General features: G+C 35.1%; 1 protein-coding gene across 1 annotated transcript in view; it reads left to right on the top strand.

Moving 5' to 3' along the window:
- ARMC9 (armadillo repeat containing 9) overlaps positions 1-16,370 on the top strand; it is a 3,277,521-nt gene that overhangs the window by 2,323,424 nt on the left and 937,727 nt on the right. Inside the window, 1 exon segment of the mRNA XM_044070688.1 lies at positions 5,979-6,031. Within this exon segment, the coding sequence (XP_043926623.1) occupies positions 5,979-6,031 (53 nt within the window).

The following is a 16,370-nucleotide window of genomic DNA, read 5'->3' as shown; positions in this document are numbered from 1 at the left end:
TCTGCTGGAAGATGCTCTGACTTATTATTTTATGTGGTCAAGAGGCATGTCCAGTCATTATTAGGGCCATACCTCTCAACCTGGAACCATCAAAAGTCTGGACAAAGACCCCAAAAATTAGGTACAAATATGTACGCTGATTAACATAACATGTGCATACGTAATTATGTAGCCCCACCCACTGTAATGGGATTATGGGTTACCAATTTTCAAGCATAAACTGAAGAACAGGCAACCAAAATAGGGCTCCACAGTCCAGACCCTGTAGTAAATGTAACCATTTTTTTGAAATGTGTAGCAATGATGTTCACTGGGAAGGGAGAAGATGATGAACCTTAGTATTTTGTTTTTGATGACTTGCAGTATGTGGGCTTTGTGATAAAAGTAGGGCATTTAATGGTAGGCAATATTCTAATCTTAGCTAAAGAATATTATAGTTTGCTAGAATCTCCAAACATCATTCTCTATGGCCTACTGATCAGTGGTGTAGCTAGAGTTTGTGCCCTCAGGGCTATCTGAGTTTGCCACCCTTCCCCCCCTCACAAAATAACAGTCGAATGGGACCCCTCATACACAGCCCTCCCCCTGCAGCCATTCTAATGTCCCATTACTTTGCTATTTTGCCCCACTTACCATAAACACTGTAATGTGCATACTGCTTTAATTCTACAATGATTATTTGGATTTAATTTAAAAATTTTATTTTACATTTTGTAGCACAAACAGTAATAGACATCTGCTAAACAAAGCAATACAGTCTTGCAATGAAAATAGATTTAGCATTAAACCATCTCTGCCCTTGAAACTCACATTCATTGAAACAGCATTGAAACCCACATTTAAAGAAAATGCATCTGTCCAGTGTCGGATAAAGATTACCTTTGGGCTGCTTTCAAATCATATGCCCCTTCCAAAACACACATTCTTTGATACACCTTCCTGATTGTATTAAATTATATTTATTGTATAATACAGCACAGTTGTTAGAGTGCATGTTAAATTTGTTTAGAACAGTTTTCCAGTTATCAATGAAACAAAATGCATGAACCAAAAATGGCAAAACTGCCCAGTTCAGAACATTTCCATCATAAAAGTCTACTCAAACTTCTACAATTCACCAGTATTAGTAAATATGCACAATCTTTGCAAAAGTAAGTGATCTAAATAATTCCACATTAAAGAGCTCTGTAACTAATGAAGAGGTTGCTGCTAGCAAACAACTTTATATTTCATTGTTTCATCTACAAATAAAGTGCCTGTTGCCCTTGAGGAGTAAATTGCCTATGTTACATTAAAAAATAAGCTCATAATATTGCAAGAGAGAATGGATGCCAAACTAATAACAGTGTCATGGTTACCAGGTATCACCGCCAAAGAGGACATTCGTAGGACTGCAGCATCCACCCCCCCCTTTAAAAGTACAACACAGTACAGTATCAGTAATCTATCCATATACTGTGTGAGTAGAACCCACAGCCTTCTGCATCTAAAGTAAGTATTCTACCTGTTGTAAATGAAAAAAGTGAAGCAGAAGCACCAAAATTGTAACTAGAATCCACCTTATAGGTCCTTCAGAAAACCGAAAATACGAGGTTTGTTTAAAAAAAAGGTTTTAATGCACATTCCACAAACTGCATAGACACAAATGCAGTTTGTGGAATGTGCATTAAAACCTTTTTTTAAACAAACCTCATATTTTCCGTTATCTTAAGGACCTATAAGGTGGATTCTACCTGTTGTGCTACTAACACAAATACACTTGGCATAAGTAGCACTAAACTTCTCTCCCCCTGAAGAACTATGCAGCACAAGAACTCTGGAAAAAGCCAAAATTTATTGGGTGGGCAAAGGCCCCAACTTGAGCCACATTTTAAACATTGCTTGCATAATCTTAGAAAGTTGCTAGACTACAATGGTGTGTGTTACCATGCGTTTCCTGAAAGACAGGAAGACTGAAACGTAGATGGGTATCATTATTTAGTGAATTCAGTTCTCACTGGTTTGCCAGAAAATTACAAATTTTACTTTGGACAGTTGAGAACTCACACACACACACACACACAGATACAAGTTTCTAGCTACCACCAACAATAAATGCGCACACACAAGGTTCTAGCTACCACCAGCAATAAATGCACACACACAAGTTTCTAGATACCACCAGCAATAAATGCACACACACACGTTTCTAGCTACCACCAGCAATAAATACACGCACACAAGTTTCTAGCTACCAGCAATAAATGCACACACAGAAGTTTCTAGCTACCAACAATAAATGCACATACACAGATAAAGTTTCTAGCTACCAGCAATAATTGCACAGCGTTACTAATCTAACGTTTCTAGCTACCAGCAATATGCACATCTTTGCTAATCTAACTTATCTAGCTATCAGCAATAAATGCACAGCATTACTAAAGTTTCTAGCTACCAGCAATAAATGCACACTGTTACTAATCTAAAAGAAGAAGTATGATTGCAAGCTAAACGTGTCTGAGCAGTTACAAATCAATAGAGCTGGTACCAGATTGCAAACTAGCTATGAGCAGGAATTAAAGCAAATAAGGGTGAGAGGTCAGTTTTATTTAAGGGAACAACAACAGAAAAATTATATACTGTAAGAGAGCTCCTCTTCCAGGTAGTTAGATAAGTGGACATTGGTCCTTCTTTCAAAATGTACTGAAAGTGCTTTGGTGTAGGAAGTTCACATTCAAATTGCACAGTACACCTTAAGTGTTGTTTACTCTAGGGCTTGCATTAACAAACATTCAGGAGTTTGGCACACTAATTTAGATTGCAACGGCATCACTCAGTGCTTCCTTTTGAAAACGTGATTTATGAGGTCTCCGTTCCTTCCAGTGCTGTCAGTCCCCTTCTAGGAGGAAATTCTGTTAATAACAACTCACTCAGTATTCTTTACAGTAATAATTGAGAAGACTGAAATGAATGTAATTCGTGTTGGTATTCTTCTTAGACTTGAGTTACAATCAGTCCAGTGTTCTCCATTATCACCAGAGTGACTGGCAATCCCAGCTGCCACCTTCTAAACTCTTACCAGGATAAACAAAAAATAATACGTTAACCCGTGATATTATGTATAGCAACTACTTGTACTTTTGAATGCATTAAACTATGAATAATAACATATGGGTGCAAGAATTTGCATTTTACACTATTTAATAAATGTACTATGAAGTTTTAACTCCCATTTCATGGAGATCAAACTAAACCTTTACACCAACTGGCAACTAAGCAATACGGTTGCAAACTAAACATTAAACTTGTCTCTAGAGACTCTAGCTATGAGCAATAAATGCACAGCATCAGTTACTAAATGTAAAATGGGGCGCACACATACCAATACCAGTACCAGGTAGGATGGAATTAAGGAAAACAGCCCAAAGGAGTGCCGCCATACTCTTTTCTTTTGAGCGGCAAAACAAAAATAAAAAATTAAGGTCTGTCCCTCCTGAAAATGACTATTAAAATAAATAAACTGTGGGAAAATTGGAAATTTAAAGGGGACACTCGGGAATTCGTGGCACCCCAATTTTTTGCCCTCAAAACTGGCATTTACCGAGGAATTTGGTATGGTTGAGAGGTATGATTAGGGTTCAGAGATGGTCTGAAAATGGGACTGCTTTCATTTAATGAGGAAGTCCACCATGTTAGCTTAAGACCACTACTCTAATTTCACCCAGTACATTTTTTCTACCTTGCACAAGTGTATAAATGCTGAGCACGTGCGAGCCTGAGTGCCATTTTGTAGTTAGCTGTTGAGATGTAAGCATGTATGTATGTTAAGCTCTGTCTGTTAACCAGTTTGTTTGCATTGTATGATGTTGCTATCCATCCTGATGTGTTTCTATGTATTAAAACATCTGAACCAAATACCCCGCCTGCTTGTCATCTATGTTAGAGAAGGATGAGGGATATTAAGGATGTTTGCAATCATGTAAAATAAAGTGAAATATTTCTCTTGGCCTACAGTGGCTGTTACTTATCACTACTGCTTATTAATAAACAGTATTGTGAAAGTGTCTGGATGATAATGATACATCTTGTTCCTCTATGCTTGCATTCTGATTTTCTGCAGTATTTTTTTTTTGAAAAATATGAACGGTAGAGTAAAAAATAACTGAACTACTGCATCTATATGTTACATCAAATTATATTTTCTATTATTTGATACAGAATTCCTCTTGCTTGTGTTTGTTTTTTACCTCTGATAGTTGGTCCTGTTTAGCATAATTCAGAAATTAATTCAATTTGTTGGCCTTTGGAGGTGGTATGAACCCCAGACAATATGGAGATACCAGCACAGTTACTATTAGGCCTATAGGCATGGTAGGTGCAAATCCAGGTATAGAAGGGGTTCTTTCTATATGTTTAAACCATATTTCAGTAATTTCACAAATTTGGATGTCTTTCATATGCAGAAGCAGTTACATAACGTAGGCCAGGGCAGGAAGGGCAACTGCCCTGGACACCAAGTGTTGGGGAGGATGCGATCAGCCATCCCTGATCTCTAATGTAATAACAGCTTTTAAAAGCCGGTATTGCATTTGTGGTCAAACCTGAGCCATGCTCTTTTTGTGGTCTAACCTATTGCAACTCATTGCTACATTGTAGCAAGCAGTTTGTTGCATTTTAAAAATAAAAAACAAAAGGGTTTTTTTAACACTAAAGCATAAGTGCTATAATTTGCCATAATGAGCAAGCAGGTTATAAACTGTAAAAACTGTATGCAATATTTGTAGCAAGTAGGTTGCTACAGTTTATAAGAAGAAGTGCATGTGTTTTCTTTAACTGTAACCTGAGCGCCTTAGTGCTCCATACTGGCAGGGTATAAACTGTAAAATGTTTGCTAAGTACCATACATATGTTTCAGTTTATACCCTGTATGCATGGAGTATGGAGTGCTACACTACACTGCTTAGGTTTTTACTTTTAAACTGTAACAAACTGCTTGCTACAGTTTAGACCACACAATGAGCGCTACATCGCTCAGGTGTGAGCACATATGCATCGGAGGAGGGACAGGAGGTAGGGCACAGAAACGTGACCTGAGTGGCTGGAGGGTGCAGTGCTGGTTCATGGTACCAGCACAGGGCAGTGGTTGAGCCAGCTGCATCTCTGTGCAGGAAAGCCTTAAAGTCAGGCATTTAGCTGTTGAGACATCAGGCAGAGCAGTTTTCTGTTTACTATGTTTAAGTCTTCTGCTTTGGTCTAGTCTTTCTGCCTACCTCTAACCCTCCCCCATTGAATGATGTGCAGTGATATCTGTACAGTTTGCATAATAGTGCTACCATGTACATGCTTCCATTACCGATCTCTGTATAACCTTCTGCCTGTATTTAATTCTACCATAATGAAACCTCAGGCCTTTCCAGAGATTGCTGGGCAGGAATTAAAAACAAAAGTTCCCTGTTAAGGGAAAAGAGCTAGCCATTGCTAATGGTTAGACATACCTGGCATTAGCAGCACAGATCTGAACTGTCTTCTTTCCTGGAACAGGTAGGCAGTAAAGGCTTTGATCCGCAACATGTACAAGTTCATATTTAATTTGGTGTGAGCATGTCTAAAGTGCATCAAGCACAAATATTCAGTTAGAATTACTTTCATAAATTCATTATATGAGGAGATGTATCTGTGGTGTGTTGAAATATATGCTTTTTTATCCTGTTATAAGTTATAGAATGCAAAAGTAATTCAGATATGCATAAAATATCACCAGTCCTACATACTGATACAGAAAGATGGCTGAGGTTATATGTATGGAAGTGACGCCAAGTTGTCTGCTGTGAATGATGCAGACTACTCATGGTTCTTATTTATATGCCTGAGAGTTAATTCCAGAAATGGTCGCATAATTATGTATACTGAGAAATGTTAATTACAGAAAAACAGTAGTTTATGTTGTATAATCTTTGACTGCATGTTATTACATACAAAGTTTTTATTACCTTTTTTAGAAGTACCAGATGATGGGATAGAGTCTGATGATGAAGAGGAAGAAGATGATGAAGTAAGTGAAATTTTCCAGGTGTCAGAAAAGAGAGCAGTATCATTTTATATAGGTTCTTTTGTAAGTACTTGCTGCCCTTGTGGGCCATTTTAAACCTAGCCAATTTCCCTTTTTGTGCTCAAATTTACCTATCCTTTTGGTTAGCGACTGACCTTACCCATCCCACTGTCATGCATGGGATAAAGCATTCAGAAGCTGCTTCTATCAATTAGCACAGGGGGGCAGTCAATAGATCCAATTTGCACTTGAATATGGACGGGGATGAACTTAGCTTTATGTGGATGGGGAACGTGTTCTAGAGCAATGGTATCTTCTGCAAGATATACCAGCCTCTACCAAACAATTCTGCTGTTGTTGCAGAAGAGGTTTAGATCCCTAGATTAAATATTTCTGATGCCATTTGATTTCCTGATGTGCAGTAAATACACCAGTAGTCAGTTGGAGGATGCCTTGCATGCTAGACACAAGTTCTCTCTTAGCAGTCTGTCAGATACAGAGTATAATGACAGGGCTTTCAGTTGAACCATGTAGGACATGTTGTTTTGTTTAAGCCTTGTATTGTTTTAGTAAGGTATATGTTTGGGCATTTCATTTGTTGCATGTGTCTGGACTGATAAATGCCAGAAGGGGCATTTTATTCAATGAATGGCTTAATGAGGGCTGAGTAAAGTGGGGTAATGACATTCCTAGATCCAGACACAATTCCTTTGTTCATAAGTTGTGCATTGTTAGAGAGTCCTTCTTACAACAATGGACACTTGTTGGTCACAAGTTAATTCATTTCTTGACAGTAATGAAGTGATAAAGGTGGTTTTGAAGCTTGCAGAATTTGAAGGGGATATACATAGGGAGAGCAGCATTTGAAAATGTATAAAATGTTAAGTTATATTTTCTCAGTTCATTAACATTGGGATAAATATTACATATTTGTTTACATTACCTGTCAATATTCATAATCAAATTTAAGCTTAATCATAATCACACTGTCCAGCAAATTTTTACATTTGAAAATATCTTTCTCATTCATTAGGGCTTGAAGTAATACTTTCCGTCATGCTACTGCTCAAACAAGTTACATTTATTAAATATAAACAATCAAAACAGCTCACTAGTATGGTAAATAATTATTAAAAATAGTGTTTCTGGTATCATATGTTTTATCTACCTGTGAAGAAATTTTTAGAAAGGAGCAATATATGTATAACATCCAAACACATTTCTAAATGCATATTATAAATCGTAGTTATCTAGCCTTAAAAATGCCACTATGCTAAACTTATTGCCATAATTTTAATTTGTTACCTGGGTTCAGCTTTCATTACATAGTTGCCATGGCCAGTCCACATTTAGTAGAATGATCTACTTGAACTTTTAGGTATGCGTACTACTTTCCTGTTTAATGTGCGTTGCTAAAGGTTTCTTTTATAGTATCATTTGTAATATCCCTGTCATGCTTCACTATCCATTTTTGAAAGGGCTTTAATAGTCCTTCCACAGAAAAAGGAACTCTTGTGCATTGTGCACTTTAAATTACATGTTAAATGCTATGGTTGCAATATAGAATCACATTCAGTTTCAACCAGAAGGAAAACTTGCTGTTAAACAATAATACGACCTTTATTGTAAGCACATGACACACATAGACTTCGTAACAGCAACGTTACTAAGCGAAAAAAATAATAACTTTCCAGCAATAAACTAACTGAGCATAAAGGAGAGCCCAGTGTGTTGCTGATCAAGCGCTTTCATCCACCATACTGTGGATTTCATCAGGATCAATTAATCAATTAACTATACCTTTTTAAATCTTTTTTGGCGCCAAACTCCATTCAAGCAATACTTAAGTGTCTATATATGATATAATATAATAGATAATAAATACAAATGACATTCAAACTGTACATGTCAACAAACTATTTGATTTATACAAACTAAAAGGAACCTGAATATTCATTACCTCATTGTGTTCCAGTACATACTTTCTATTCATTTAAAATTCACTGGGGATATACTTGAATAAAATACTATACTATTATTTGTAAAAAAAACAAATTGCCTGATCACTAATTTAAAATAATGAAATGTTTTCATTGAAAACAATTGATTTAAAAATAAAACATAACTTCAGTCATATAATTAATTATAAAAATATAAAGTATATATATATATATATATATATATATATATATATATATATATATATATATATATATATATATATGCATGTAAAAAATACATATATACAAATATATAAAAAATATGTATATGAAATATATATAAATGTGTGTATGAAAATGTGTTAAAAATTCATACCTTGAGGGAAAACTATATCAATGAAAGTATATGTACTGATGAATCTAAATGTTCTTCTCCATAGTGTTTGTGTCTAACGGTCCCTTTGTCCTTGGATATTAGCACATACCACTTAACTCAAACCAGAGAATTCTAAACTTAGGGAATATTAAATTAATAATATATAATATGTAATGTATGAAGAATATTCTGCTAATACTACCTATTATAACATATTTTGTAAAATAGGTTTGATACTTATATATTCCTTTAGTCCAGGTAAGGTAGACGCATCCATCAATATTTGCCATTTTACCTCTTTTTCAGATAATAACACCTTCGTATTACCTCCCCTAATACTTTTTTGCACTTTGTCAATAATAGCAAATTTAAAACTGTGACTACTGTCAGTAGCTTCTATATGTCTAAATAATGCGTTTTTACTATCTTTTCTCTTAATAGCATATAGATGTTCATATATCCTTCTCTTAAAAAATTGTTCGGTCTTACCTATATAGAAGTGTTTGCAAGTCTGGCATATAGCCATGTATATAATATACTTGGTATTGCAATTCCCCCTTCTAAATGTTATTCTGTTCCTATTAATATTCTCTAGGATTAGACTTTCATCCTCATGTATATACTGACAATATCTACAACTACCACATTTTTTGAGCCTATATCCTTGGTGCCTTTTCCATCAAATCTGTTTCTTTCAAATATGTGCTGTAAATTTGTCCCCATTTTATACACAAAAATTGGGGAATCTCCCACTAATTTTTTTACTGTCTCATCTGTCATAAGCAGACTCCAGTATCTTCTCAATATCTGTTTAATAAAAGTCACCTGTGGACTATATTCCAAAATACAAGCGCTTTTAAAATCCATTCCACTTTCCTCTAAATTGATTTTATTATTCACGTATTTGCCTAGTACTGGGTAAAATTTCTTTCCCCATTCTCCTATAACATATTCTTTAACTTCCTGCATGAGTTTAAAGGGATATCCTCTGTTTTAAAACAATCCGCTAATATATTCCAATTCTTCCAGCATTTCACAATATTTAGAAGTCATTCAATACAGTATATCCCTGGGAACGTAACAAGGGAAATTTTAGGAGAAAACATGATAACATTGAGGAGGTAAATGTTAATGGTAATAAATATGGAAATTATGAACAAGGTAGTGATACACAAAAAAATTTTCATAGGAGAAGAGATACCTACACGAAAGGGAATTGGCAAAGGGGATGGAAATGGAGAGAGAACAGAGGAAACGAGGGACAGGTACGCACATACCATCCGAAGGGGAGGGAGAATTACTACAGTTATTAAGTCATGATGACTGTTCCAACAATAGTAGTGTAAATTTTAATTAAATTACTGATACAGATGTAGATGTTAAGAGTATTAAAGAAATCGTAGTTAGTAAGAATGAGTTTAATATTTTTAATTACACCGATATGGAAATTACTGATGAATTCTTCACCCTTTTTACTAAAGGAATGAAATTTATTCCAAGTAATCGATTCAAAGTTGTGGATAGTATTATTGAGATTAAGAAGTACTTAAGAAAAATTAATTTAGCTATCCAATTTAACAACATCAAGGATAGTGGGGAATATAACAGTAATAAGTTAAAGAAGAAGAGCACCTACATGCCTCAAAACCACCCCCACGTAGCAATGTATGAAAAAATGGTGACTATAGAGATACATTTATTAGACAAAAAAATAGGTTATAACAGAAATACAAGTAATTTAAATGAGGAAGAACTAAAGTTAATACAGTATTTGAAAAATGATACAACGGTACGTGTAATGAAACCAGATAAAGGGGGTGGGATAGTTTTATATGATCAGAATTCATATTTAAACAAAATGTTTGATATTTTAGTGGAATCAGGTAATTATACATCCATATCATTGAATGAGATAAACATAGGTTACAGACGGATAGACATGTACCTTGAGGAAGTATTGTTAGATGGTAGGGTTGATATTGGAACACACAATTTTTTAACAGTGGACCATCCTACTTTAGCCACAATTGCGGGGATTCCCAAAGTTCACAAAAATATAATAAACCCACCTTTTCGTCCAATTATATCTGGAAGTAGATCTAAAACTTTCCCTATGGGACAAGCCATTGATACTTGGTTGAAGCATATATATGATAAAATATCTCACTTGATAAAAGATTCCTGGAATTTTTGGGGAAATTTGACTTCTGACTTATGGAAGGAAGGATTAATTTTTATTACCATAGACGTGATGGATCTTTTTTCGTGTATCCCTAAGAATGAAGGATTGGATAGTTTTTATGATCGTATTAGACGCCATTCCAATTTAAAAGGGGATCGTATTAATTTCATTATGGAGCTTATGACCATTATATTGGAGCACAATTACATATATTTTGAGGGCAAGTATTACAAACAGACACAAGGTGTTGCTATGGGGGGCCGCCTGTGCTCCAATATATGCTAATATGGTCATGTTGGAGTGGGAATCCGAGAAACTATTCAAGAGTGATTATTATAGATACAGCAGGTATTATACAAGATTTTTAGATGATATATTTATTTTATGGGATGGACCCGTAGAAATGATTGAAGAGTTTATCAGATATTTAAACAATACTAGTCAATATTTAAGATTTACCTCAAATTATAGCACTACGGGTATAGCATATTTAGATACATATATATCATGTAAGGAGGAGAGGTTTTCTTCCCGTATATACAGAAAAAACACTTTCTCTAATAACTATTTAGAATTCACTAGTAACCATCCACTAAAGACAAAAAAAAAGCATATTCAAGGGTCAATGTATAAGAGCTGCTAGAATGACTTCTGAATATTGTGAAATGCTGGAAGAATTGGAATATATTAGCGGATTGTTTAAAAACAGAGGATATCCCTTTAAACTCATGCAGGAAGTTAAAGAATATGTTATAGGAGAATGGGGAAAGAAATTTTACCCAGTACTAGGCAAATATGTGAATAATAAAATCAATTTAGAGGAAAGTGGAATGGATTTTAAAAGTGCTTGTATTTTGGAATATAGTCCACAGGTGACTTTTATTAAACAGATATTGAGAAGATACTGGGATCTGCTTATGACAGATGAGACAGTAAAAAAATTAGTGGGAGATTCCCCAATTTTTGTGTATAAAATGGGGACATATTTAAAGCACATATTTGAAAGAAACAACAGATTTGAAGGAAAAGGCACCAAGGATATAGGCACAAAAAATGTGGTAGTTGTAGATATTGTCAGTATAGACATGAGGATGAAAGTCTAATCCTAGAGAATATTAATAGGAGCAGAATAACATTTAGAAGGGGGAATTGCAATACCAAGTATATTATATACATGGCTATATGCCAGACTTGCAAACACTTCTATATAGGTAAGACCGAACGATTTTTTAAGAGAAGGATATATGAACATCTATATGCTATTAAGAGAAAAGATAGTAAAAACGCATTATTTAGACATATAGAAGCTACTGACAGTAGTCACAGTTTTAAATTTGCTATTATTGACAAAGTGCAAATAAGTATTAGGGGAGGTAATACGAAGGTGTTATTATCTGAAAAAGAGGTAAAATGGCAAATATTGACAGATGCGTCTACCTTATGGACTAAATGAATATATAAGTATCAAACCTATTTTACAAAAGATGTTATAATAGGTAGGATTAGCAGAATATTCTTCATACATTACATATTATATATTATTAATTTAATATTCCCTTAGTTTAGAATTCTCTGGTTTGAGTTGAGTGGTATGTGCTAATATCCAAGGACAAAGGGATTGTTAGACCCAAATACTATGGAGAAGAACATTTAGATTTATCAGTACATATACTTTCATTGATATAGTTTTCCCTCAAGGTATGAATTTTTAACACACATTTTCATACACACATTTATATATATTTCATATACATATTTTTATATAATTGTATATATGTATTTTTTTACGTATACATTATGCATATATATATATATATATATATATATATATATATATATATATATATATATATATATATATATATATATATATATATATATCCTTTATATTTTTATAATTAATTATATGACTGAAGTTATGTTTTTTTAAAATCAATTGTTTTCAATGAAAACATTTCATTATTTTATTATTTTAAATTAGTGATCAGGCAATTTGTTTTTTACAAATAATAGTATAGTATTTTATTCAAGTACACCCCCAGTGAATTTTAAATGAATAGAACGTATGTATTGGAACACAATGAGGTAATGAATATTCAGGTTCCTTTTAGTTTGTATAAATCAAATAGTTTGTTGACATGTACAGTTTGAATGTAATTTGTACTTATTATGTATTATATTGTATCATATATAGACACTTGTTAAGTATTGCTTGAATGGAGTTTGGCGCCAAAAAAGATTTAAAAAGGTATAGTTAATTGATTAATTGATCCTGATGAAATCCACAGTATGGTGGATGAAAGCTCTTGATCAGCAACACGCTGGACTGTCCTTTATGCTCAGTTAGTTTATTGCTGGAAAGTTATTATTTTTTTCGCTTAGTAACGTTGCTGTTACGAAGGCTATGTGTGTCATGTGCTTACAAGAAAGGTCGTATTATTGTTTAACAGCGAGTTTTCCTTCTGGGTGAAACTGAACGTGATTCTATGGTTGCAATATACATATACTGGGTAGGCATAACCAGTCACACGCAAACACACACACTATACATGTACATACGACCCCTTAAAGACATAACAGTGTTTCAGCAATATGGCTTCTGAATGACCATGACTTTTTACATCCTTATGGGTACTTCAAGCTAATTAAGCCAAACTGAACTAGCTGTACACATTCATATTTTAGCCTATTCACTGATATCCTCAATAAAATAATTAGAAACTCACCTTAAAATTAAGCCTGATGTTCTTAAACATCATGGTGCCTGCAAAATATCCCAAATAACATCTAAACCAAAGGATGGAAAGGTCAGACAGACACATCATTCAGTAAAAACTGCAAAAAAGACATAGTCAAGCTATAATCTTCACTGGGTAATAACTTAAAACCCTCCTGTAATGGAGGTATATGGGATATATTTAAATGACCTGTTGAGGACATAACAGTTTTGTAGATACATGGCTACTGAAAGCCAGTAACTTATTTTTTACGTCTTTATGGGTACATTTAAGCCAGTAAAGTCAGACACCAAGAACTGGAGACGTACATTCTTCTGCCTTTTTACTGATCTCATCAGTACAGCATAAATGGATTGTTTGGCTTAATGCATATGCGTCCTAAATAAAGTCCAGTCTTGCTATCAGAGATAGCTTTGCTGTAGGTCCAGCTACAAAGACTCCGTATTTTCTAGTAAAGTACTAAAACTTTACCAGGTTTGTTAATTTTATTTAAATACATAATTTGAACCCATTCCAGGAAGGAAAGACATTGGGATTTGCACAGGTTGTTGTACTTGTGCTAATCTAAAAACTCAAAACTGTGCAGTTTACTGGTTTCCAAACTTAAAACTAAAATCATTGAATAAAATCAAAGACCCAGACCACTGCATAATAACCTTTATTCAAGCTTAAACAGTTTTGCCTGTTTAGAATTGTGCATATTTTATCAGAACACTAAAGTTAATTAAAATCAGATCTGATGTTGTTATTTTCATTCACTCCTCAACGGATGAGTTTCGGATCCAACTCAGCCGCTTCTTCCAGATCTTCAGATCCAAGCTCTCAAGCTCCTCCCTTTACCCATAATGGCTTGTCAGCCTAACCTACCTTAGATCTCATTTGCCACTATTTTGCTACAGATGTGGATCATCTCGCTCTTAAGCTATTGGTGCTTTTTTTTCTGGGTTAAAACAATGAGTTTTTTTAGTTTTTTTCCTCCAGTAGGCTATCAACTGGATTTCTATCACCTTCATCCAGGAAATTTCTTTCTTTAGTTGAGTCCTTTTTTTCTGTCCTCTCTGACTTTTACTGAGACCACAGTATATGTTCTCTGTGTTTCACTGTTGCAGTCCTGACTATTGGGATTTCCTGCTCTGAAAGCCCTCGGTTGGCCCAATTACCAGAGAAAAATTTTCCGGCTCCCAGGATGGCAGACACTCAGACTGACATCAGTATGCTAAGGGATAAAGGTAGCCAGCCTGCGTCAGAACACCAGTCTTTTCTTGCCACGGAAGACCTGAATCACCAAAGCAGGTTTCAAGTGCGTTGGTCGGTCCATACCAGAGAGAAGCGTCATCGGACAGATAAGTACCCTGTTGGGGAACCTTTCCTTTCCTTGCTCATGTCAGAAAAAGTCAATAATTGTCTCCATTTTGGTAAACAGATCCCATACAGAGACTTTCAATCCCTTTGTGTTACTTGACTAGGCCCTGGTCATGACATTGCTGTCACTTTTGTATACATTTTCATACTAGAACTATCAGGCATAGGGCTGAATTTCTTACAAAGTTTCTTAGCCAACAACTTGCTCAACCATCGTTTATGGCATCTGTCGGTCATACCAGATTTGATCTGCCTAAGCACAAGAAAGATAAAAACAGAAGCATAGGCCTTTGGATGACAGTCCATCTCTGGCTGACTGTCCTTCCAAGCTTGCAGTTCTTGAATAAGGTGAGGTGCCTTCACAGGCCCCTTCGCTTCCAGAACTGATGAATCAGGCCCATGTCGAGACCTTTTTAGAGTCCAACATGCCATTTGTCCCATCTACTTCTACACAAGCCTTCGACAACAGCTTGTCAGTTGGGTCTAGTACCGCTGAGCAGGTCTTGGATAATGAAGAGCATGCACACCTGGAGACTTGGCAGTGAGGCCTCAGCCCACTACAGCTCTGGTGCATTTTCAGGATCCTCAAGAGACAGGCATGAGGGGACTGGACACTCCTACTCCTAAAGCTTTAGCCACTCCTAGGAAGCCTTCTGTACCTAGGCCTGCAGTTAGGCCTTCTGGCTCAGCTCCTCAAGGTTCTCAGCAGGACCTTATCAGACTGGCAAAAGATGATCTTTCTCCTGTAAGGTCTAGACAAACTGTTGCCACTGATAAGAGGAAAAGGGATCAACCTTCAAACATTTATCAAGATCTTGCAACTATAATATGTTCTTCACAACTCCACCACTTCACCAAAGCATATATAAAAAAAAAAACAAAAAAAGACAGAGTGTTGCTGCAGAAGCGGCAGTTGGTGCTAAGTTGGACTCATTTGATTTTACTAATGTAAGTAGTAGTGCGTTTCAAGAACCAGATCCTTTAAAAATAATTAATTTATCAAATATGCAGTTATGCGGTTCAGCTATTTCTCTGCTAATAAAGGGGACAAAATTTGTGCCTTTTAAGGTGCCTTCATTGGCTGATGTATTAATTGAAGCTAAAATGTTTTGTTGAAAATTACATTTCACTGTATTTTTTGCTAAAGATAAAAATGTTGTTAAGGATGAAGTCAATTTAAATGGGGATGATTCCCTTTTGAATGTTTCTATTTATGATACCCCTGGTGATGAAGAAAATACTTTTGTTCATGATTTTGAATGTGATGTTTCTCTAAACAATGAGTTTGTTTCTGATGGTGGGGGGTTTTCTATTGGTTATGAGAAATTGTTGGTTCCCAATTTACCTAATGTAAGTAATTTCATGCCACCAAAGCTTTCATCTGCTGTAATTCTCTTGGAGCAAATGTTTTATAGGAGAATTGAACATGACTACCGAATGTTTGTTAATGGTAAAAAAACTTTTAACATCACCAAGTGTGAGTAGGAAAGTTTGAATATGTTGAGGGCAAAATTGACTGATTATATGTTTAGGCAGGCAGACAAGGTTGGGGCAATTGGGTTCTCATGAATAAGCAAGAGTATAAGAAAATGGTTTGTGATTTGTTGGATGTTATGGAAGACTATATCAAACGTAATCACAACCCAGTGAATGAATATAATACAGAGTTGCTTGATATTTTGGAAAGAGGAGAGCGTTTGGGTTTCCTGACCAAGGAAAATGTTAAAATATTGTATATTGTAAA

This window comes from Protopterus annectens, chromosome 4.part1 (genome assembly GCF_019279795.1).
Source record: "Protopterus annectens isolate FY-2018-M chromosome 4.part1, PAN1.0, whole genome shotgun sequence".
Classification (NCBI taxonomy): Eukaryota; Metazoa; Chordata; order Ceratodontiformes; family Protopteridae; genus Protopterus; species Protopterus annectens.
The sequence above is the reverse complement of the archived record's forward strand: the minus strand, read 5'-3'. Positions and strand labels throughout refer to the sequence as shown.